At 38.4% G+C, this 26,129-nt stretch overlaps 1 protein-coding gene across 12 annotated transcripts in view; it reads right to left on the bottom strand.

Annotated features, from left to right (window-relative positions):
* The window catches only part of STAU2 (staufen double-stranded RNA binding protein 2), a 247,946-nt gene that overhangs the window by 91,316 nt on the left and 130,501 nt on the right, over positions 1–26,129 (bottom strand). For 9 of the 12 annotated variants that reach the window (XM_032470022.1, XM_032470021.1, XM_032470023.1 and 6 more), the window contains 2 exons: positions 18,460–18,767; positions 4,122–4,235 (listed from right to left, as the gene is read on the bottom strand). In XM_032470022.1, coding sequence (XP_032325913.1) covers positions 4,122–4,235; positions 18,460–18,767 — 422 coding nt within the window. Of the gene's footprint in view, positions 1–4,121; positions 4,236–13,398; positions 13,620–18,459; positions 18,768–26,129 lie in introns of those variants that run through there. The other 3 variants (XM_032470025.1, XM_032470019.1, XM_032470024.1) reach the window with 2 other exon arrangements.

Genomic DNA, 26,129 nt, shown 5'->3' with positions numbered 1-26,129 from the left:
CTGCCCTGAGTGTTCACTGCTAGGATGAGACTTCAGAGTTCCCAAATGGGAAACAGTGGCCTACAGGCCCTACCCTAAACTCAGACGAGGGTAGGCTTAGACAAGTTTTTGGACACTAATAATTATTCCAGGAGGTCAGAAGCAGGCTTAACCAGCCACTGGCATTCAGAGGAGCTCTAAACCAGGCTATCAGTTAAATATAGGGCACTTCCAAGGTGGAGCCAACGCGCACAGAGAAAACAGGAAAGGAAAGGGGATGCCAGCCTCCCAAACTTCACTGGGGTCAGTACCACATGAGTAACTGGTAAAAGAATGTTTGGCTTTTTTATTTTAAGTTAGATTTATTGAGGTATAATCTACATACAGTAAAATTTACCCCTTTCAGTGTACAGTTCTGTAAGTTTGACGAATGCATACATTCGTGTTTCCACCACCACAATCAAGACAGAATACGTTACAACCACCCTCAAAACTCCCTCATGACAGTTTATGGTCGATCCCGCCCGTCCCCTGGCAACCACTGCCCTGTTCTCTGTCTCTACAGTTTTGCCTTTTCCAGGATGTCATACACATCGAATCTACAGTACGTGGCCTTCTGAGTCTGGTTTCTTTCATCTATTATGATGTAATTGTAACAATGCCAGTGAGACTGGGACACAGTGAAAAAGAGAGTGGCAGGAATTCAAGTTGGAGAAGTGGAGGGGGCCACATCCCACAGGCACTGGTATCCACAACAAAAACTCTGGATTTACAGTAGGTGTGATTAGAAGCCAGTGGAAGTTTCTGAGCAGCCGAGTAATGTGATATGATTACCTTAAAAATAATTTTGGCTACTGTGTGGAAGACTGCCCAGAATGGAATAAAAGTAGAAAAAAGGAAGCCAGTTTAGAGACTACTGCAGTGGTCTGGGGTAAACATGATTGTGACTTAAACTGGAATTGTAACACTGGAGGTGGTGAATAGCGGTCAGATCAGAGATGTAATTTAGAGGAAGAGATGCCAGGACTGGGTGTAGCACGTGGAGGGGAGCAGAAGGCAAGGAGGCTTTAAGGTGCTTGGTTTGAGCAACAGAGTAGATGGTGGTGTCATGCAGGATGGATAAAAGAAAAGGAGATAAAACATAAGAGGGAAGAGCAGGTTTGGGAGGGGGAGAGGGAGAAACAAGAGTTCCATACACTTGGATATCATCAGCATATAGACACTGAGTCTCTTCCCGGACCGTTCCGCTTATCTCTACTGACGCTGGTAGAGAAATTTCACTTAAGCTTCCCTGTGCTATTCCTCTTAATACAATGAGTGAATGCACTGGTAGGACATTCAGTCTCCACTTCACTGGGTTCCTAGAGTTATTATTATTTTTTAATTAAGAAGATAAGCTGTAAAGGTTCAAGGCTAGAGAGCTCTTCCATTTCTCACCCTCATTTTCTGTACAGGTAAGATCAAACTGAGTTTCACAGAAAGGATTACCTATAAACTTCACATAGACTTTTTTTCAGAATGCTTATTCTCTTGGTCAATCGCATTGGCTCAAATGAATTAAGAATAGAAAATGTCTTTTAAATAAAGCAATTTTTCTTGCTTTTAAGTGTTTTCCTGTTTTTTAGTATTTACAAATTAATAGGTGAAGCAGCATTCAGGGGTCCACTTTTTCCAACCTGTGAGATCAAGCTTATGCTTTTGGGATGGCAGAGGAGTATTTCTGCTTAGACAGAATATCAGTATGAGGAGAGGGAATATAATATAGAAAAGCCAGAGGATGTGGAGTAGAGGTTTTCTGTGTCTGCTTTCCTCTGGGAGCCGAATTATCCAGAACAAGGGAGGTGCACTGATCACATCACCACCCTCACGCTGCACCTCTGGGGCCGCCAAAGTAGAGCGTCTGAGATACAGGATGATTATCCTAGTCATGGCTCCATCCATCCATCCATCCATCCATCCATCCATCCATGTGACCCTTATTGCCACATTTCCTAGAAGTTTTTTTATCTTAAAATTCCATGCAAGCTTGTCATCTATGATGCACTTCCATTTACTTTAATATAAAGAAGTCTTTATTTACTTACCACTGAATAACTGACATTCCAGAGAGCTGCAGAATAAGACCACTGTGTACGGTTGTGCTGGTTGTGCACTGCACGCATTGAGGGGGAGGGCATTCACGTTGTAGTTATTGAGGACTTTTATCTTACGACCATTTTCTTTTTAATAGCAGTAAAGTGTTTTAAGGAAAAGGTATCTTTTTTCCTAATTTGTTAGAGTGCCATAGGGTACTTTGAGTACCATGACATTTGAACTTGGCATGAGCCTGAACCAGTCTTATTACTTTACTTATGAAGAGGCCAAGTTTCAAGAGGTGAAGAGACAAGGTCCCGGGTAGTTCATGGCAAGTCTGGGTTTGATGCCAGTCCCCATTCCCAGTCCCATGCTCTTTTGTGGGAACTACCTCCACTAACAGTGAGCTGCTCTTCTCAGCGCACTCTCATGTCCGCTCAGCCGAAGGACACACCTTTGCAGGATGGTTATCTCATACTGCTCTGGCCATTTGTTTCTGCCATGAGTGGATAGAGAGATATGCCACAGCTAGACTTCCTGCCAATTATTCCAGGGGGTGCAGCTGCTGGTGTGTGAGCTCCCTGAGAGCAGGAGGCATGCCCAAGGTTCTTCTCTTGTACCGCCAGCACCTGGCATATAGTTCGGCCATGGTTTCATACAGAGGCCCTGTCCCCCAGATCCCTGCTGTCCTCCCTCCTGCAGCCAAAGCACACATCAGTGTGCAGCTCTGAGCAGCACTGGAGAGACCTCTACGCTGATTTCCAGATCGACATGCCATGAACTGCTTATGACTGGTTAGACTCATTCAACCAGGAGCAGGAAGATCAGTTACAGAATCATACAATGGGAGCACTGGAATAAACCTTGTAAGTCAACTAATTCAACTCCCTCACTTAATATTCCTGGAAACAGGATTGCAAAGAGATGAGAGAATCCACCTAGGTGGCTGCAGCTTACATATGCTGTGGTTAGTTCCCAAAACTCAAAATTTTTGACCAGTTAGATGCTGTTTCCTGAACATCACAATGCCTTGCCACCAACAATTGATGACTGAAGACCCATAATGTCAGAGACATCATGAACTAGAGAGGAGGTGTGCCCTTAAGAATGTTTTCCTAGGTCTTGTTTGGGTTGGACAATAATAAATCATGTATTTGAGAAGATTCACTATTAGGCTCTTTTATTCTCTCCATACAAGGCACTACTCAGATAGAAGGGAAAAAAAGTCAGGCAAGCCTATTAGAAATTCTCATATTTACCAGGAAAAGGATATGGAAGTAGGTTATGATTGTTCTGTATGTAAATGGTTAATTTAAAAAGCACAGCTGGTTAGTCATACAGTAAACTGTGTATGTCTATTTATTTTGACTCCAAACTAGACACTCTATGACCTAGATCATTGGTTTAGTCTAATCTGATGATTATTTTAATTGAAAATATGTATTCTCTTATAAACAGGATGTATTCTCAAGCCGCTATCCAAACAATCAAAGGAATTTGTTTATTAAGAAAATATACTTTTTAGACTTTTAGCTTTATTGCAGAAATAAAACTTTAAAAGTAAAGACAACACTGGAACTTCACTTTAATAATATCCCAAGTTATGGGAGTAAATTAGCGGTTCTGAAAGGTCACACAGTTATTTGACATGCGTTCTAGAATACTCAGCTCTCTTCAACAGAACTAAATGAGTATATCATAGTGAGACTCCAGTGTTATCTCCACTGGTTTGCTGATCCTTCATTATTTATTAAAATAGTAATTATTAAATATAAAATTAAAAATAAAAACAACACAGGGCAACCACTTCTTCCTCGCAAGGGAATTCTGTATGTAAATTAATAATGAACTGCAAACTAGAAGTCTAAAGTAACTTAAATCTCCTAAGGTATCAGTTTCCCAACACACACACAAAAAGTCTTGATTTTTTTCAAAAGTCTAGCAAATGGCACTAATGGCTAATGTATTAGGGAAAGCAAAGCTGTATGTGTGCACATAGCTTCCACTTGGATGCTCTCTGATTTCTCAGCTGGGCCATAACACAGCAAAATGTCAGTGGCATATTATACCTGGTCATGGCTGGCTTCAATGGAGCTTCCAATAGCATGGAAAGTCATCTGCACAGGGGCTAAGGTCAGACAGGTCACACACTCTTTGCCACTTTGTCTATCACAGTAGTGAACCTATAACAGAACACACGCAATCTGAACACCACTCGTAAGAGGGAGCCCGATGCAGTAGGTCCTTTTCAAAGGTTCTGGCTTTCAAGAAGAAACTCAAATGATTTATGCAGCACACAATCCACATATCTAAAACCTTATCAGGACTCAAATATCTATGGAAAATCTATTAATTCTGTTTCAAATACTTCTGAAGTTTTCAAAGAGTTTAGGAAATGCTTTGCAGAGTGCTCTACATTAGCCCAGCCAGTAGAAAAATAATTCACAACCACATGCTACACCCATCTCTTTTGTCCACCTTTTCATAACACATAATGCATAATGGGCTCCAGGGTAAGCATGAGTCAAGTTCATTTGAGTCTAATGGAATTTTTGTCAACCTGAATTTTCCTCATCTTTGACTCTATATGTGTGTGATTGCTGCTTGACTGGTAGTGACACTCATCTACTTCTACATTACAGATGCTATAAAACCACTGTTTTATATGTATGTGTGTATACACACACACACACACACACACACAAACTTCACTACACCATGTTCTGCTTGGAATTTTGACATTGCAATCAAACTGAATTAAACTGAAATGATTTGTAATGTGCAGACCAAAATGAAGTTCGTATAATATTATTTTCCTTTTAGTTAAATACAACCAACTATTATTAAAACCATGTGTAAGACACTCCATATCAGAGGTAGGGGATTTGGGGGCTGGGGGAAGTGTGACTCCATCTTCCTATTGGGAACATTTCCACCCTTCCATTTATCTACTTTCAAAAAAGTTCTTTCAAGCAGCGTTTAATTCTAAGCTCATAAAGTAAAAATAGCATTGCTTTTGTGATAAATTAATGAAAATATGCCTGTATATATAAATACATATATATACTTGCATATATAATATGGATCTTATATATACTTGTATATATAATACAGATCATACATAATACGGATCCCTGAAGGCAGGGAAACTTTCTGGAATCTATAAAAAGTAGTTTAGAGTTCAAATCAAGTCAACATACAAAGCTTTGTTTCCTAAGTACTTTAAAGATTTTGCTATAAAAATATTTTTTCCAAATTAACTTTGGGGAAGAAGATTTGACAACGGTTTGAATTCACTGGACTACACCCCCTGAGCAAAGGAAAGGTCACTCAGTGTGCATGACTTCAAGAATGCAGGCGTGTTGTTTACCACACAGCAGCCAAACATCATGGGGGGAGCGAAACTGATCATATAACAGGTTTATGCAAAAGCCAATCCATGGCGACACGATAACAGCTACAGTTCACAGCCACTTACGGCACAGTTAAAATGTTATGTCGGACGTAGCACTGTCCTAAAACACGCTTTTTAAAATGAAACATAATCACCCCCTGACATCAACTGAAAGTCTACACGGAATACAGGACACTCTCCTAAATATCCACATTGGTAGTGAGCATGCTTGTATGTCAGTCAACCAACTGCCGTCTTATTATTTCTTCTAGAGACATGAAAATTAGGGAAGACAAAAATAGCACAAGACAATTCAGTCAAAAAAATAAACTTCAACCTTCATTCCCATCAGCGGCTTGGATACGATTACTAAAAGACTGAGCTTCTCTCCTAGCTGTATCCAATTCACTGCGCACCTGTGACAACCTGTGAGCTACTGCACCTCCCTCGGACACTCGGTGTGAGTGCACGCACAGAACTCGCTTATACAAAATACACATAGAGGTGCAGGTTTGCACACAGCTCCCAAGAAAGTGTCACAGCAGCCGGTGACCGTGACAGAGATTGCTAACTGTCCTCCAATATTTTTCCACAGTAATTTTCGGTGGGGCACAGAATAAAGGTATTTCCCAGGCTCCCCGGCAGCCAAGTTAGTCATGTGACTGAGTAGAATGTAAATGAAAATTTTGTGGTAGCTTCCTAGAAACTTTTAAGATTTCAGGTGTGTACCTTTTGTTCTTCTTCTTTACTCATTTTGCTTCTTGGAATGTGGACACCACCATCTTCGACCATGAGGACTAGGGCCAAAATTTAGAGATGGTAGAATGGTAAGTTGGAGGGAATTGGGATCCTTGAAGATTTCAGGGAACACAACCATTACTCTGGCCCTAGACTGCAAGCTTCTGGACTTTTATGTGAGAAAAGAATATATATCTATTTTGTTTAAGTCACTGAGCTTTTTATTACTCACAAAAGAACCTAATCCCAGTGAGATTTTTCCAGTTGCTCCAAAATTGACACCAGGACCCAAAGCCAACAACAAAAGGAGCTCTAAGGAGCTGTCAACATTTATTCCCTCTTCCCACACCCTTATAACTGTCAACAGAGCTGGTCCAACCATAAGGAATACACAGGGTCACTAGGAAAAGGCAGGGAAATGGGAGGGAACCAATCTTCCAAGGAATACAGCATTTCCAGTGAGTGGGGTAGCTCTAAGAAAAGCTGACAGAGATGGGGAGTGCCTACACGAAGGGGAGACTGAAAGTCTGTCCCCTGGCAGTAGGTTTGCTGAGAACTAGACCCCCAGGCCTCTACAGAGAAATCCTGACTGAGTCTGACGCATTTCCCTAGCCCATCTGGAAGCACACAAAAATACAGAGACCGAGTCTGGAGATATCTAAGGGCTTGCTGAAGGAGCCCTAGGCACACAGTGTCCTTGAAAACAAAAAAGAATGAAGGAAGATGCTCACCTAGGTCTCCACGGCCCTTGAAGGAGAATGAAAGAGAATCTCAGCAGAAGCCAAGGGGCTGCTCAGGCCAACCAACGCGACACCATCCAACAGTGGGGTCAGGGGCATGGACCACTGGTCAGGCCCAAAGGAAACATGGCTGCCCCTCATGGACAGAGGGAATAGGGAGAAACTGAATACTGCTTTAAGAAAATCATGAACAATATTTTATAGTAACTATAAATGGAGCATAAGTAACAACTGTGAATCACTATACTGTACACCAGTAACTTAGATAATATTGCACAGCAACTGTATTTCAGTTAAAAAAAAGAAAATCATGAACATCATCTACATGGAAACCAATAACGGACGAGACCAGGCTACGGGTGGCACATTCTCCTGCCCTTGGACCCCTGCAAGGCCTCTAACATCGAGGAGGAAGGCCACGAAATAGATGTAGAATGTGGAAGAAGGTGTCTCAGAAGCAGATCAAGCCCCTACCCCACCAACTACAAATGCTCCAAGGTGTTAGAGTGAGAGGAAGAGGAAAGAAATCAGGGTGCACCCTCATACACTCCCTCCCCCAAGTGTCTGGAGGCAGAACACCTGGCTGGCAATGGGGGGACATCAGCTTTGAGTTTTGCGGTGAACTGGGCTAGATTTTTTAAAACTAAAAATAACCAGGAAACTAAGGGATTTGCCAACGATATAAAGAAACATGAGTAAGAGATATGACAGAGCATGGATGAGAGTGGTGACTGGAGAAATAAAATCATTCCATGTTTACACACCCGCTGCACTTGAGACTGCTCCCCCCACCGAACAGATGAAAATATGTCAAAAATATAGAAAACTCTTCCTTGAGGACACAACTGCAAATTAAACAAAAAGTAATAATGCACAGATAAATGGCCTTAAGCAAGAATCATACAATCAATCACTCAAAGAAACAAGTTTGATATGGCTCTTCAGTTACTTACTTTCTTCTTGGACATAAAAACATTAGAGTTCATAAAACTGTGACTTTCAAACAAAAAAAAATCTGTGAATGACATTTTAAAATTCATCCTTCTAAATCTAAAAATGCTTCCTAATGATTGAAAGCATCAGCAGAAGCCAGGAATCTTGGAACTCTAGGCTGAAATAATTAGAGTAACAAAATTCCATTATGTTCTATAATGTACAAATTTTCACAATTAATGGGAGAAATATTTCTGCTACAACAAAGCAGTGTTTCTACAAATGTGGACCTAAAAATTCCAATATGCAATGTTATGGACCTTGATTCTGATTAAAGAAAGATGAAAACAGATAATTTTAGGACATTACAAAAGTCATCTCTTATGTTTACTTTAAGATTTATTGTTTATGAATCGTATCATTTTGCTCTCTCTCATACCCTAAAATGTAAGCAACTGATCTTGATTTGTATACTGTTGTAGCACTTGTTCTGGGTTTATAACACCATCAACTACAGCAAACTGACATTTTGTTTCTTTCTCCTGGACTTACAAAAATTATTCCACTAAAAGATTGGGTCAGAGATTTCAATATATGTAAATTAAATAATGTGGCTTCCCTTGAAATTTGCAAATCCATAATAATTTTTACTTTAAATTTCTTAGTTTGATATGTAATCACATAAACCCAAAGGAGATGTTATAATTGTGCATTCTGATAATGATTCTGCCAGTTTAGAGACTTCTTGACAGGAGACACACAAATCACTTCAACTATTTAGATAACTTAAGAAATAAAGAAAAGTATTCTGAGCTTTAAAAATAATTTACATAAAAAGCTACTAGGTTTGTGAATTTTTTCATGCCCATGTGAAAACATGTGGAGCCATTCAAATGAAAATTCAAATTCCCTACCCACTATCTCCAAAAAAAGTTAAATCAGATTGTCTCCTGCAGGGCTGAAAAATTCCCTGATGTTGTAGGACTGCTAAATATTTTACGGATCTCAGCAGGGAACTGGTTAACTGCCTGTGTGTCAGATGTTTTTACCAGTCACCCCCCCGGTGGGACAAAAATGAAGAGGGTGTGAAAATGATCCATCTTTAAAGAAAGCTGCTCATGAGATCATTAAGGAAAGATAAAGGCCTGCACATTCACATGTGATACCTACACAATGACTGTGTCAAGAAAACACGTTTGATTAGCGCACCTCAGGGTCACGAACCCGGCGTTGACTACACAGAAGCAGGCAGGGATAACGTTGTAGTCCAGCGGCATAGACGCCCTGCAGGGAGGGGCAGACACAGCAAGGAGCTGAAGGACCTCAGTTTAGGACTAGACCTTAGGATACTCAAAACATGCTGGATTCTTGTAGAGTCTGCACACTGGCTGCACAAAAGACCTAAATCTTTATTAACATGAAAACTAGCAAATTCTTGGCAAAGCACAAAACAATGCTGCTTGATCAGTATTACCCTAATAAGTAGAGTAAATTGGTATTCAACATTTTTTAACTACTATTTTTAGATCACTTGAGGGCACGTAAATCATCTTATTTATTTGGGTCAACTACAGGCAATAGTAGAAATCTATGTTGTACCTATCTATTTATAACTAATGAATTAATTTATAATTAATAAATAAAAGAAGTTTCTCCATGAAAAGCACTTAGAACAATGCCTGGCTTATGGTTAGCATTAAAATAAATATTAGACATTCTTATTATTAGAATAACACATCCCATAGTAATGTAATAATATAAAAGATATGACAAGATATATAATTATGAAGAATAATATTACATTAGGATAATGCCTGTCACTGACTTTCTCTAAAGCTTTTCCCCCAAATCCTTTTCGTAACTAAAGTCAAGTCCTTTGTAACTAAAATGTAAACATATATTTAACATGTTCAGTCACGTACTGGTGTTTTAGCTGTATGAGTAATCTGCTTCACTCTGCATGCAATACGCTTGTCACATTAATGCCTCTAAAAGGACAAGTGAATGAATGAAATCACATTATACAGACTGAGACTCAGCTTGTAATTATCTTTTCTCTCTTTTAGAAATTCTATGCTCAAGAAAAGCTTTGAAAATGACATGCTTATATTTGGTGTACAAAGCCCAGCAGAGATGTACAGATTTACTCCCAGTACAAGTCACAGATAAAAACTGTCCAACAAATGCAACAACAGACGGGGTATCAGTATTGTTACGGGAGATAACTGCAGTCTTTAAGCGATGAGTTTATACATGACAAAAATCCTAAATATTTGTTCGTTGCTTTTCAGTTTCCACTGACTATGCCAGTGAAGGTCTAAGGAAGCAGCTAATCAAGATGTAAGTTACACACACACACACATATACACACACAGTTATTTTAGTTTTACATTTCCATCAAAAGAAAATACTAAGTTAAAAAGAAAAGAAAAGAAAAGACTAAGTGATTTTTAACAGTCAATTACACAGCTACCAGAAAAGGAGCCTCCCTCTTCTGTAGTTCATACTCGTGTTTTGATAAACTCACACACATCCATTTATAAACGTAAAACAAGCTACTTTAACATCTATAGGTTTTGCAAAGAAATAACTTTTTAACAAGGAATACTTTTTCCAAGGTCAAAGAAAAATTAGTTACATGGGCACTCAGTATACCACCAAAGTTAAACTAATGCAAAATACTCTGCCAAGAGGGTCAACCAATTCTACCACTTCTCATGTATTAGAATTCTGCTGTATTAACTATCACTTCAAAAAATGGATATCAAAGACAAGACCTTGCAAGTCTTTTCATTATATACTGGTTTCATTCATAATGACATTTAATTTTTTTTTTTACAAAAATACTAGAATATGTTGCCTTCTCCTCAGGAATTACAGATTTTAGGAATATAGTAAATTTGTAATTAAAATTACATTCATGATGAAAAGACTATTTATGACTTCTGCTTCCAGACAAAATTAAAGAGATCTACTTTTCTCTATTCTTTCCAGTAAGTGTAAGTAAAAGCTCTTGATATCATACATAAAACAAACATAAAAGGACTCAGAAAGGTGGTGAGAAAGAAGAAGATAAGGTAAGGATTTCAAGACCCAAAAAAAACAACAGAGTGGTGAATTTCTGCATTTTCTTTTTGTCTTATACAACCTGGACTGGATGTTAGAATATTTAGTATCTTGGAAATGCCAATAAGTATGGGGGGGGAGCCCCCAGAAAGCCTGCTCTAACAAAAGGGCCAGAAAAGGAATAACTTGGCAAGATAGAAATTGTTTGGACAATAACTGCCCTACTCCAGCCGAATACCATGGAAAAAATGGCAGACACATACCTCACCCCCATCAGCAAAGGTCAATTGGGGAGCCTAGACTTCTACTCTTGCCAGACTGGAAGGAGGTAACCCAATTCCCCTACAGGGAACAAGTGCACCCAGCCCGTGGCAGGTGCTCGATATATTTCAGTTGACTTAATAAATGAACGAACCCCTTACATTGTTAGTATTCATCAAGAATCTTTCCCAGGCCTTCGCCCACTTTCCCTGGTCAGTCTTTACTTCTATGGCTTTAATTACATCTGTATACCGATGACTCCCCAATCTCTGTCTCCTATCCTCTCTTGCTGATCATCAGACCCATTTACAAGTGCTTACTGGACAAGTTAAGTGCCTTTGAAAGTCCCACAGGCAATTCAAATTAGCCATGTTTAAAATGGAACTCATTAACCTTCTCTAAGTTTATTCATCACATTCACACTAAAAATATAGTCTTTCCTAAAACAGGTCACACTCATATTACCTTCCTACTTTACTTTATTCTCAAATTCTTGAATGAATTTATCCTCAAATAGTCTCTATCTTCAACGCATTTAAATCTAGCTTCCATCCTGACCAGGCCAGTGAAAGCAACCTCACAGAAGCTGATGCAAGAGATCAATGAATTCTCTCGACTATACTGTGGACACCTGCACCTCGGCCCCACTCCGCAATGACCGTTAGCTTTGCCTCAAATCAATCTCAGTTATTTTTCTACTGCATTTGTGCAAAATCACTCTAGTTGGTCTTCCTGCAACCAATCTTTCTCTTTTTTGTCTAGTTCCCCCTTCACATTGCTTGGAGAACTATCTAAATTACAAAACCACTACCTTTTAAAAAATAAGTTGGTGGTCTCTGCCTAACAGCTAAACTCAAATTCCCAGCAGCACACACACACACGTTTTTTCAGCCTCCCTGCCCACCACTTCCACTTTGAACTGTAAGCATTTCCTGAAACACCAGGCCCTTTTATGTCCTTAGTACTTGGCTTCCTCTGCCTGCAATTCCTTTTCTTCTTATTTACCATAAACAACCACACCTCCGGTGAACACGTGCCGTATTACACCTACGACAACACTTACTACGTGGCACAGGCACTGCGTATGTTATTCCCTGCAGTGTGCTACAAATATTTTATTTTATTTATTTTATTTATCAAGTGCTTGTGTAATGTTCAAACACTGATCCCTGGAGCCAGGACTAAATGGTGGCAGTGGCCAGTCTTCTATATATTGGTTTCATTTTCCTGTCTGTCTGTCTCCAGTTTGACCATAACTCTTCCTGTGCCCACTGCTTGATACCCGGCGTGCATAGGTACTTCTTAAGTACTTGCCCAGAGTGAATAAGTAAATGTTCCATTTCCTGCTGTTCAGCTAAATCAATTCCAGTATTCAATGCAATGATATGGTGTAGCCGGATTAACTTCATATCCATTCAATTCTTCACATACATACTGAAATTATCAAAAACTATTCCTAATGTATTATCTACTATTTTTTTTCTTAATAAGAGTTTCTGAAGCTGGGAACTTTGTATCATCTTCCAACAATAGTCCTTGTTTTCTCAGATGTTTCACTATAGGACTTGATTCCGAACTTTTCTTATACTTAAACAATGACAATATTACGGATAAAGACATTTAAGAAGTTTTTCGAATATTTCTTATCTTTGACAGTTAAGCCTACTTTTTTTTCTTTTTAGTCTTTTTTGGGGGGAGGGTAGACTGTTATTTATTTACCTTAATGGGGGGTATTGAGGATTGAGCCCAGGACCTCATGCATGTTAAGCATGCACTCTACCACTAAGCTATACCCTCCCCTGCCTAAATCTGCTTTTTGATGTGACCATGTTAAGATAGCAGAACTTTCTTAAACCTAAAATATGTCAGGGTTTAAAATTAACTAATAATTCTATATGTGGAAATGAGTATACTGCGTTACTAATAGGATGTTTTATTTGTGTAGTCCCTCAAATGTGTACTTACATAACCAAATTATGTCTTTGAATAAAATCTAAAGCTCCTTCCAGCTCAAAAGAGAATTCTTAAATGACTCAGACTCATGTGTGTATACAGTGGAAGGCATAAATAAATTTATTGATGAAATCTATGACTAAACCAAAACAGTATCCAGAAGACCATGGACTACCATGGACACCAGTCCTACCTTTAGGATGAGGCTCCAATTACTATACACATTTGGTTTAAAAGAAAATAAATATTCGTAAGGAAAAAGCAAAAGTGTGCCAGGCACTTGTGCTGCATCATAAAACAATGTATGTAATGCCTCCTTCACTATCTGATACATAACAAGGCAGTCAATAGACGTTAGTTTCATTTCCTTGTTTACTCATGTATCTCCTAATGCCTCTGGTATGTTAGAGTAGCTTTTTTCAGTGTGCAGAAATTCTTTATATGCAGTATTCCACATACTGTCCTCTTTCTCCAGGGCTGTCCTGGGTGAGAAGAGAGTAATACATTTGAAATTTTAGACACTGTGATTCATGAGAAAAATCTCAGCCATGGCTGAATGCTGTAGAGAAGGAAATAGGTAATTTCAACATGATTTAGAATGAACATGGATTACCGACCCAACAAGAAGTCACCTGATGGGTACTACAATTAATCTTCAGTTACAAAGGAAAACTATCACATCATCGCCAACCTTTTCTAGCAAGAGGACATGAAATTCACCTTTAGATGAAAAACAATTTCCTTTTCTTCAAATTGTTTGAAGAAATGATTAATTACTGATTTTCAAATAATGCCAGATAGAGTGCTAATTATGGGTTGAAATCTCTTCTGATACAAATGGAAAAGGCTAAAGATATTTCTACTTGGGTGTGACACGTGACGGCGGCCATTTTTTTCCTACACCATGCTGGCTCATTTCAGATCCACATACTATGTTAGGGCATAGTTTATGCAGTAATAATGGACTGTTTTACTCAAGGCCTGCTTGATTCTTACCTGTACTACTGTTACTCATCACAGTATGCTTTTATATGCATCAGGATTTCCTTCTTCAAATGTAATGCTCTTCTCTAAAGAGTTGGAAGTTTCAGCAAAGTGAGCTGATCTGTAATTCTACTGGTCTGTATGGAGTACAGTTATGTGATGTGTAGTATGCGTACCCTTGGGGGTTTGGACAAGTATATCAAGGCTTAAAGAAACCAAAGCCAGGAAGTCAGTTTGCATGAACGTGGGCTGCCTATTTGAAGAATAAACCTGCATTTTAGGGTCACTATAGGAAAACCAAGGCTTCAGGAGAATTCTTCCAGTTTCTCCAAGATCTTTGGAAAACAGTACACGCTAAATCCAACAGAGATTTTTAAGAAGTAACTATAAATTAGAGCAGAATCTCTTGACCCCACACCAAACCCCTAAATGTATTTTGCTCACTGTACTCTGAATAATTTCTCATCACTTTTACAGCCATTGTGTAACAGTGTAGATGAAAATTTGGGCTCAGAAGTGACATGGTATAAGTTATGTTTCAAGGACAAATTAGAAACTTATTTCTAAGTGGAGAAGCATTATATCTTTCTCCATATTTTCCTATTAGAAATCTACAAAATTTTATTTATATTGGTCTTCAAAAAAAACATGGATCCCCCATTCCTCAAAAAAAAAAAAAAAAAGCTACTGCAAATAGCCACTTTGATGATAAATGTATGTATTACAAAAAGTGAGGTATAGGGAAGATAAGAAAAAAGAGAAAGGAAAAAGGTTGATTCTCAAATTGGCCAAGCCCCACCTCAATGTAATCTGTACTGAGGTCATATTATTAAAATACGCTGTATGTCATACATGTCAAAAATAAATAAAGAAAGCCCATAACCTATAAAAGAAGCCTGCTATAACCATGTTAAACTTCAAAACAGGAGACATAGTTGAAATGTATTATGTTTGAATTGTATTTGAAAAGAAAGTTTTAAATTTAAATAGATATTTCTAAGCCTTCTACTGACATTCTCATCTTGCTAAAAACGACACGTCTAAAACTCACGATAATGAAAAGCCTCCCTTTAAACACTCCTTGAATTTTATAAAATAAACTAATTACAGTTTAACTAAGATACCAAAGAAGTGCTTCTTTACTTCTTCATGTGAGAAAAACAAATCTAGTTTATCATATTTTACTCTGAAGATTTCAAAAACAACACTGTTCAATGGATGACAATCACAAGGAGGGGCACAGACTAGAAAGTTAAAATTAAATCCATCAAGAAAGGAGAATTTACTAAAACAATTCATTTTAATTTCCAATCTAATCGTTTTTCTAGTGGCTCATTTAAACAATGGTACTGGTTATATTTCATTATACAAAGAAATTTCTAATATAATAAGTATGGAAGAGCATATGAAAGATGCAAAAACTTAGAATAATGTAAATTAGAACACAACAAAACAGAGTCTTCTACTTCAGTTCGAATGCACAGCATTTCAAAAATGTCTCCTCCATAATAATTTTCTTTAAAAAGCTGAATGATTTTGAAACATTCTGGCATTATAATTAAAAGGTATCAAAGAACGCACCAGGAACCCTGAATGCTATGGTTTAACTATATTTCAATTGAATTGTTATGAAATGCATAGACATTATAGAAGCATATCGACTGAGCTGTGCAAAGTCTGAGGTTCACAGAACTGTTGATACAGACTTTATTTTTCTTAAAAAACAATAAATCAATAAGAATATTCAGGTTCTAAAAGAGGATATTTAAAAATGCACTCAATAAAATTTCAAAGAAATAAGTATTCACTTTTGATAGAGATCCAAAAGCTTGCATCTAAAATATGATAAAAACTTTAGGGGAGCCCAAGTAAGGATAAAAGAATTACTGAGAATGTGCAAGAGTTCAGTCATATTCTGACCTGGGAAGTGAGCTTTATTAATAATAACTTTAATTGTATAATAATTTTAATTATTTTATAGATTTAAGCAAAAGGATGTGAGATTAATACCTACACTCTGGTGAGCAAATAAGCTTTCTGTAATTTATGAATTTCAGTTAAAGAGTGGATAATGAAAAAAATTTAAAAGTTAAAACAACTTAGTTTTCAGTACACTGATATATTTTTTACTTTGTAATACAATATAGCTGTCACATACAATGGCTCTGGTAGGCTTAAATCAAATGTCAATGGGCACAGAAGGCCAGAGAAGAGTTTATACAATATTCCGTAAGCAATAATATCTATTCAGTGTACAATAACAAAATTGTAGAAGCACTAACCTAGAAACACAGAAAAGGAATTTATTGTCCTTAAATTCTAGAAATAAAAATAACACAACAGCATGTAATTGATAACAAGCTGGCCCTATAATTTCTAAACTACAGTCCAATTAAAGCATTTAAGAAACAGAGCAATCTACATGTTTTTTTACCAGGTAAATATACCTGAGAAAGTTACCTATAAAGAAATAGGCTTTAAAACTCTTAACCACAAAGACTCTTCTACTGCGACATTATGAGGATGTGCTGTGTACCTGACGGCACAGGAAGCCATTTCCCACGGACATTCTGTTCACCCACAGCTGCAGGTTGCCGTCCGTCAGCGACACAATATTTCATAACAACACCAAGCTCATTTGACCAAAGAAGCGTCATAATGTTTTAAAACCATCTGTTTATATTCATTAGTATGTAAAAATCACAGGACACAAATTTGGAAATGTTTAACTTGTCCATAAATAAGAGTATATTAACTCAGCATTAAGCTTAAAAAAAAGGGGGGGGGGGGCTGAGTAGTCAGCCCAGATGTAGGGAAAACAGATTCTACATTTTGACTAAAGGAAAAATATTTTTAAATTACAGTTGTTGTCATTGCCAGGAATTAACAAATAAATATAAATTCAAAAATGTAAGTAGTTCTTCTGGCAGCAAAACAACATCTACCATAATAACATCTCCAAGCAAAAAAATCAGTTGTGAGCTTGAATGCAACTTGTGCTTCGTTTCTATAAAAATGCAAATGTAGTGTAACTCTCAGACATTTCTCAGTGACTGGATTTGTAAGTAAACTGAGTTCCTTTTCATTACAGTTTATTTCTAGTTCATCCTATGCAGATTATAGATAGAATTAAAAACAGCTTAGTTTTTTTTCCAGTACTTTAACTGTATGAACCAAGGTCCTTTTATTTTAAACAGTGATTCATTGTTATTCTTAAGGTAAACAACAAAAACAAGTTCTAAAATTTTAAGTCTTAAATTGTTTAAAATTTCAGGTGACAGAGCCAACAACTGGTAACAGCTTTTTAGAGTTCATAATTAATAGCCTAATTAAAAACACTGATGACTACCTGGCAATAGATTTGAAAGAATCAGGTTTCTGTGAAGGCAACCAAAAAAAAAAAAAAGACTCCCAAAAACACATGATCTTTTCTCTTACACCTAAACTTGTAAAATTTTTATAAATACATGATCATTCTACACAATACAGATCTTCTAGAGCATTTCTAAAGGAAATTACAGCTGTTGATCTTAAGGAATAAGACTAAGATGAAAAAGGGGGTAAAAATAGTGAAATCTGAGGGAACAAAGAATAAATAAGGAAAAAAAGTTTCCATCTCCAAATTCACGCACACAACAAGTGGACTATAAGCCAGTTTCAGACTGCCCGGTGAAACAGAATTGTTGGTATCATCCGAGGCAGGTACCATCCCAGATGGTTCAAACACGATCCAGTAAAACAATATATGTTTTATGCCTCAAACAACTAGAAAGCATTTATTATTGTTCTAACATCATGTTTAATTAACTCCTAAGATAATAGACTTCGAGGACGTTGTACCTTAATGTTATACCTGAATCACCACTAACAATAGAATACCAAATTCAGAACTGCTATGAAACTAAAATCATCATTAGAAAAACTCAACCTTACTGTAAAATGAGGGAGAACTGAGTGCTAAATACTAATACCAAATGTATTAAGGCAAAATTTTTGTTTGTGGAAGAGAGTGAGAGAACAGATACACCCAATCAAGACCAACCAGAAAGACACAAAAGAGAATGAAAAATGTAAAAAAGAAAAAAAAAAAAAAAAAAGAGGAAGAAGGAAATGGAGGAGAGCCAGGCAGCAAAAGAATTACTGGAGAGAATGAAAAAATTTTTACATGAGGCATGTGCACATGGTTCGTTTTTCTGTCCTCCGTGTTCCTAATCATTTTCAATGTAAGTGGCATACAAGTTACACCAGCAGGCAAGAATGAGCTTTCTGATGGATAGAGATGGAGGATCTGGGGCTAATGAATTGCTTTGTTTTCTTGTTTTTGCTTTTAATTCATACCTGAAAGCCTTGAATCCTTGCTAAATATTCCAGTTGTTTTGAAGGTTGTACTGGAGAACAAGGGGGAGTAGGAGAACTTCCTTTTAAACCTATGGCTTCAGCTGTAGGAGGTGCTCCATTCATAAGGAGTTCCCTGGCAATTGTGGCTGAACTATTCGATGTGGGAGATATACTGAAGAAAGAGCTTGAGGGTTGGTTCATATCTTTGGGTGACAAATAGCCTAGAGTAGTGCCAGAGATTACTTTGTGGCGGCTGGCTTCCATCTCTTGATAAACATCAGGAGACAAATGAAGAATTCCTTTTGGAGCTATAAGTAAAATAAAGGGACATTGTTATTACACTTAAAATAATTGAAATAGAAACATGTTACAGCATTATTAATGCAAGGATTTCACTTGGTACGGTGACAAAGCAATGAGACACTGTCCATTGAGCATCTTCCCCAAAATTGCAGAGGCAACTGCAGTCTCCTGTTTGTATGTTTCAATATGCCTAAAATCATTAGTTTAAGAAATCCACAAAAGTGACTTCGGGCAAAGTGTATGTGGTAGGCAAGCTGCGGAGGAACAGGGCTAACTGATGTGTGGAAGTACAATGGGGGATAAAGTTAGGAATGTGCATGGTCTTTACCCTGCAATTTAATGTCTTATGTTCTCATAACAGACACAAAATCCCTAACATATGCAGCAAGTGACCCACAGTAGGTAAAACGAAGGTTGGGTCAGTCCAAATCGTCTGAGGAACAAACTCACATATCAGTGGCCCACTGGTGTTCTCCTCTCCACAAGGATGTCCCACTGTCAACTCTACCTCATGAACATGTCACGAAGTGACAGAGCATCTTCTTCCCCAAACTGTCTATCTGGCTTATCCCATCATGGTACCGCTATCTATCTGCTCAGTTGCTCAACCGAGGCTCCTGGCAACCATCTTCGACTCAGTCTGTCTCTGCGTCATCAAGTGCACTAGTTCAGGCCAGGCCAGGCCCAGGTTCTGTTACCAAGAGGAGGGAGCCTGGGGCTGTGTCATCCGTTGGTGGGGCCGCAGACATATACAAGCACTTTCCTTTGACTACTACCTGTCCCAGGGATGTTTCAAACCACATTTCACGCTGCTTGTTCTAACATATGTGGATTAGGTATTAACAACTCTCAAATCATGATGTTATCTTTTACGCTTCCTGATAAATCACCACTTCTGGCGAATGTGCTCTGACAGACACAACTTAATTCCCTTGGTCTTGCTCCTCCCTGTCCCCCCGTTAACTTCCTGATTCAGGCCCTCAGTGTTTCTCGCCCGGGCTACTGTGACCCTCACTAAGAGGTTTCATGGCTACTAGTCCCCCCAGTGTCTATTTCCCAAAATGGATTCTGTAACATAGTCCCCATATACAATGGTTCCATGATAAATTAAATATGGGAAATAATGCAAATGATATTACACATAAACATCCCTTTTGGAGGATTAAAATGTACACTAGCAAAGCAAAGACTCCAAGAAGTCCAAAAGAACACAAATCTATTCAAACCAGGATTTCCCAAATTTATTTTATACCCAGGCTTTTCACATAACATTAATAACACCTAACACTTTGGGAACTGCTAAGGCTAGCCATTCTTTTACTTTAAAGTCTTTACTGGCTCCTCATCCCTTGAGCTATAAAATCAAACTCTTAAAGATGACTTAGGAAGCCCTTAACAATCTGGCTCCCTCACCTCTCTATCCTCATCTACTAAGATCTTCAGGAAGAGCCACGCTCCAGTCGTGCAAATATAGGCGCACTTCTTCCAACACTCTGGCCCGTTGGAGGCCATCAGATCTTTATTTCCACTGCTCGGTCACACACACGCACATGCACACACCCCACAGTTAAGCTCCTACCGCTAGGTTCCAGGCACTAACGAATACTGTCCTGACTCAAGTCACACACTTCGTCCCTGGGAGAGGAAACTGGAAGAGATGGGTAACACAATGTGGGAGGTGCCCCTGCAGAGATGGGTTAGGGAGCAGTGGCAATCTGGAAGGAGAAGCACTCGGAGCTCGGGAAAGGCTTCCTGGAGACAGGTGATACTGACAGCAGATTTCAAGGGATGAGAGGAATCAGGCCAAGGAAGGAGAGAACTGAAGGCAGAGGGAGACACGAGCAAATGCAGGGGTCAGCAGTGTGCTCCAGGGAACCTCAACTCTCAAGCAGAAAGAGGGAGGTGGAAACTGTCAAAAGGTGAAGGGGGAGGCAAGAAGGGGCCAAGCTCCAGGGGACTTGATCCCAACGGCATTAAAACATACCAGAGTTGTTTTTAAAAAATAATTTATAGAGCTTAAAATAATATAGCAATTCTATTTTATGGATTTATTTTATGCCTTTGTGTTAGCTTTATAATCAGGAAGAAATTTCAATAAAAATTTTAAAAAGAAAACATATACATTGGGAAAAAGTACAGATAGCCAGAGGAAACTACTTTTAATATTTTGCTTTAAAAACATACTTTTAGTCCTTTTTCCTATACACTTGTTAACTTTGAAAAATAAGTTAAAACACAGAAATACCATATGATCCTTTTGTTGTTTACAGAATAAAATACTTCTACTAATAATTTTAAAGCTTAAAATTTCATTGTATGAATTGTTTCCTTAGACAATTCTGCATTGTTGGACATCTAATTTATTTCTTTTTTTGCAATTAAAACGACAATACACTTTTTTTTTGGAAATTAACCCTTATTCACATGAAAATTGACTTCTTTAACTTAGAAGCAGAGCTGCTAGTTCAAAGAACATGCATGTAAGTTTTTTTGACACTAACAAATTGCTCCAAGTTGGTACAAACAACTCCAATAGCTGTCCCAATGTCACACTTCTGTATTAATATATGAAAGTTTCTTTTTCCTATTTTGGTATTGGATATTGTTGAAAAAAAAATCTTTGCCACTGCTCTCTGTTAGCGTAGAAAGTGGTGAAGATTTTTTAATAATAATATCCAATACCAAAATAGGAACAAATGTATTTGTAGCCCCTGAATTCGATCATCAATGGCCAATGGTTTAATCACTCATGCCTATGGAACGGAACTCCACAAAACCCCCTCAGCGATGAGGTTTACAAAGCTTCTGAGTTTCGAACACATCCGTATGCTGGGAGCGGGGTGCTCCCCAACTCCATGGGAACAGAAGCCTCTATGCTCTAGACCTTTTTGGGTCTCTTCCTGTGTACCTCTTCGTCTGGCTTTTCATTTTATATCCTTTATAATAAACCAGTGATAGTAAGAATCTTTCTGCATTCTGTGAGCTGTTTTAGCAAATTATCAAACTTGAGAAGGGGGTTGTAGGAAACCCTTGAATTTATAGCCAGTTGGTCAGAAGGACAGGTGGCAACATGGGACTTATGACTGGTATCTCAAGTAGGGCATCTTGTGGGACTGCGCCCTTACCCTGGGGGGGGGGGGGTCTGCACTAATTCCAGGCAGTGTCAGAACTGAATTGTAGGACACCCTATTAGTGCCTGGAAAGTTGGAGAATTGGTTGGTAGGGGCAAAAAGATCTCTATACATTTGGTATCAGAAGTCCAGTAAAAACTATGTCAACACTGATCAAACTGTACATATGATGTGGAATGTACTGTACTTCAATTGTACCTCAACAAAGTTGTAAAAATATTTGCCAATTTGATTAAGTGAAATGTATTTTTTCACTAGGTGCACAGATACCAAAAGTTAATTCTTATTTAAAGAATAACTTAATGTGTGACTCTAAATTCTAGACTCAATTTAAGAAATCAAGAAACTAACAGCATTATTTCAGCACTGTTATTACACAGCAGTAATGGGCTGCCAACAGCAATATTATAAAGCAACAAAAATGCTCCCCCAACACTCAAGAGAGGCATTACATCACAGTATAAGAACTCATGCAGAGTTCAGGCTCCCTTATTCTGCAGTAATGCCCGCACTGACTTTCCTTCATAAATAAAGAAGATTCCTTTCTACAGAGCTCAACTAATATAATAGTCATTGAAGGGGCGTAAAGATACTTGTGGATTTATGTGGTCAACTACCAAATGATTTTCAACGTGAGCATTAGTAACAGCGTCTATGGATTAGACACAATTCATATAGGATCCTTCTGTTGTAAATTTAAGTCACTTTTCAGTAGAGTCAAGACCTAAAAGTAGAATCAAAGAGGAATTTAGGGAATGCATATTTAAGGACTTTCAACTGCCTCCTGAAAAACTATATCAATTTATACTTCCATTAGCAGTGTGCGACTCAACTTGTTTCCCCACACTTCTGTAGAAATAGGTTTAGTTATTCTGAATCATTTCTGCCACTTCAACACCTCATTGTTATCCTAACTGATCACTGTGCAAACTTTTTCTCATGTGACCACCTTGGTCACATGCCTTTCTTCCCTGTTGGTTCTGACCTCAGTTTTGCTCATGGACATGGAAGGCATTCCCTTCCTCAGGCTTGTTACATCGGTCATAGTCACCCTCCAACTGCAGCTGTCCCGAACCCATTCTCCCATCATCAATCCTTCGTCCCGGATTGTGCCTTTGATGCTCCCATCCTAGTGCTGTCGATCTGTAACCACCGCACACGGCTACACCAGACACAAGACTGGCACTAATCTAGCACTTTACATGCATTATCTCCTTTAATCCCCACAACCACCATATGAAGTGGGTTTTTATTTCTTTACATTAGAGATGAAAAAACTGAAGCACAGAAAAGTCATGAAACAGCCAAGGCTGTATGGATAATGAGTAGCGATGCTGGATTTTTAACTCCAGGTTGTCTGTCACGAGAGCCTGGATACCTAATCAGTACATTAAATGGAATCCTAAAAGACGAATTTGGGAACAAAATGCAATGTCCAGCCAGTTCCAAACATGCAGGTGAAATCCAGGAAGTAAACTCCCTGCCTGGGGTGTGCCCACATTGGCTCCACAGTTGATCCACGTCGTCATGATTGTGCTAAGTATTCCAGAGACGGCCTCACCAAAATCTCCGTGAATTGTTTGAAGTACACACAGGACTTCAGAAGCCCAAACTTGCCAGGGACTGTGACGCTTATACATGAAGAACACCAGGCCATGGGGACCATTTTACTTGTTTTTCCCACTAGGTTTCTGCTTCTCGCAAATGGATACGTAAACCTTCCGGCCCGCAAAGCCTCCAGCAGCATTTTCGTGGAGCTCTAGTTCCTACTGGAGGAGTCATAGAGAATACTGTGAATTGAGATCTTCTAAAAGGTTTTATCACACGCACTGATAAGCAAACTTAGTGGACCCTTGCCTTTTGATATTCACGAATGTCAGGACTCTGCCAGGGAGGCTGAAGAACACAAATGCTGATGAGTAGTAAGTGGTATCAGGGGTATCAGAACAACAGCGCAAGCCAACGTAGCAAGAAAGATAACACTACTTCCCTGGTACAAGTGATTAATGCCAGTCTACAAACACGGATTTCTCTGCGAGTCCATGGAATGAGTGCAGAGCTACTGCTTCATAAAATGAATTTGTCATTTCTTATACCAAAGCTCTGTGAGAAAAATCTTACTGAGTGTTTCCGTAAGTCAGCTTGAATTCCTGCCACAATACTGTTGGACAAAATCTTTTGTTTATAAATACTCAAATACCCAACAATACTCCCTACTCCTGTCATGGTGAGTTTTTCATAACAGAAAAATTATAATTCATATAGAGGTAAAATACTTTTGTAAATGAGAGAAAGAGCAGAAATGGTGGTGGCTTCTTCTGATTGAGATTTAGCATATGTGGGTAGACTAGTTCTATATACCATCATGGATGATTTATCAAAATTAAAGAAGAAAGTCAATTATTTGTATGTTTTGAAAGCTGATGCCTCAGAATTTTATTCCTTCTTTGATCAGATAGACATTTTGTTTAGTACTATGTCAGAAGTCAAGTCCTGCTTCCTGGATGGCATCAATTATCTTAAAACACACCCATTTTTTGGGAAATGTGTGCCTGCTAATTTAGAACTGGATATCTGAAGAGTTATTTGGTTGCTACTGGCAAATAGATTCTTAATGAGTCTTTTTTCCCCAATCTTCTTTTGTCTAAAGTTTCAAGTGGCAGCCAGGTATAAATATGTTATGTGACTGCTTTCCTGTTGGTAAAAGTCCACCTTTCCTAGCATTTGCTACTCATTAAATTTGTGTGTCCTGATGGTGACAAAATCTTTCTAACCTGTTCAATAAACCTTATCTTTAAAATTCAAAAAAAAAATAACAATTAAAAAAATTCTTAAAACCTAGAAAATGAACTGCTGGCTCAAAACAGGAAATTTAAGAAAAGGATGAGCAAGAACAGCAAGATTTATCAGTTTGATAATGATTTTAAAAAATCATTTATATGAAAACTCACAAAATCCAAGCAAGGTCTGTAGTCTAGATCACTGTATTGTACCTACGTCAGTTTCCTGGTTTTGATCAGGTACTACGATCATGTAATATGTCACCACTGGGAGAAGCTGAGTGATGATGGGTACACACCACCTCTCTGTACCATTTCTACAACTTGAAAAAGTTTTAAATCCCCAATTACATGAAAGCACTGTTTTGCTGCTGTGGGCCTCTCCCTGTACAAGGCAGTGTGAGAACAAGGCAGTGTGAGAAATCAAGGTGGGGAGGGCAGTGGCACTGATCCTAGAGGTGGCACTGGTCCCAGATGCAGCCCTGAGGAAAAGCAGGCATGGCAATGTGTTCTCCTCGAGTCTGCAACTTTGGCCACTGCCTCACCTCGTGTGCAGCCCTGGCTCCCCAGGCTCTAGCTGCTTGACCTTTGGTTCCGTTAAAGTAAGGGAGATCCTGATGGCAGTGTGGGTCCCAGGGCTGGGGTTCTGATCTTTGTCAGGGAAGCCTGTGGTCATTTATTAGGTGAGAGCATATGTGACCCAAGAAGGAAGCTACTGGACTACTATGGTTGTTCTCCTGGAGTGCAGGGGTAGACAATCCAAGCTGTCAGGCTGTTAGGATCTCCGAAATCTCCCCTTCCCATAGCCTTGTTGTTGAGATGCAATGGAACAGGCAGCTATTTTTATGGGACCTAACCTCTCCTTTCCCACACAGCTCAATATCCATCTGGTCTTCCAGCCAAGGGCCTTGGGTCCCTGGTTCTGTCTAATTTTAAGCTAATTAAGTTAATAATACAAAATTTGAAGAAAACTTCTGAAAATTAAACTGAAAAAGGAAAATATTGACTAAGAGCAATACAATGAAAAAATAAAACAAACAGGTGAATAATTTGTTAGAAGTTTCTTTTTCAGGTCAGTCTCAGAATCACCTTGGAAGGTAAAGTCTCAACTTGGCAAAAATCTGGTCATATCTCATGGTCTAGATGAGATTAAAACTGTCTAGATTAAAAGAAACAGCTACACTTAAATAAGAGTCATTACTGAACAAATGAGCAAAATGATGTATTTTAATGTGCTTAAAAAGCATAACTTAAATCAGTGGTGAAAATTAACCTTGTTCTTGCCCTTAGAGTTGGATGAAAGCACTAATTTTGTTAATTTGCGGATTTTATAGGGGTTTTGGGGCTACATTTAACATGATGTATGTGGTAAGTTGTTAATTTGGTGAATGCTTATGAATAAAATTACTGACGAAGAACTTTTTGGAAGATATGCAAGGCTTGTGGCGAGCACAGT

The sequence above is a fragment of the Camelus ferus genome, chromosome 29, assembly GCF_009834535.1.
Source record: "Camelus ferus isolate YT-003-E chromosome 29, BCGSAC_Cfer_1.0, whole genome shotgun sequence".
Lineage (NCBI taxonomy): Eukaryota > Metazoa > Chordata > Mammalia > Artiodactyla > Camelidae > Camelus > Camelus ferus.
This window is presented reverse-complemented; position numbering and strand designations above follow the sequence as displayed.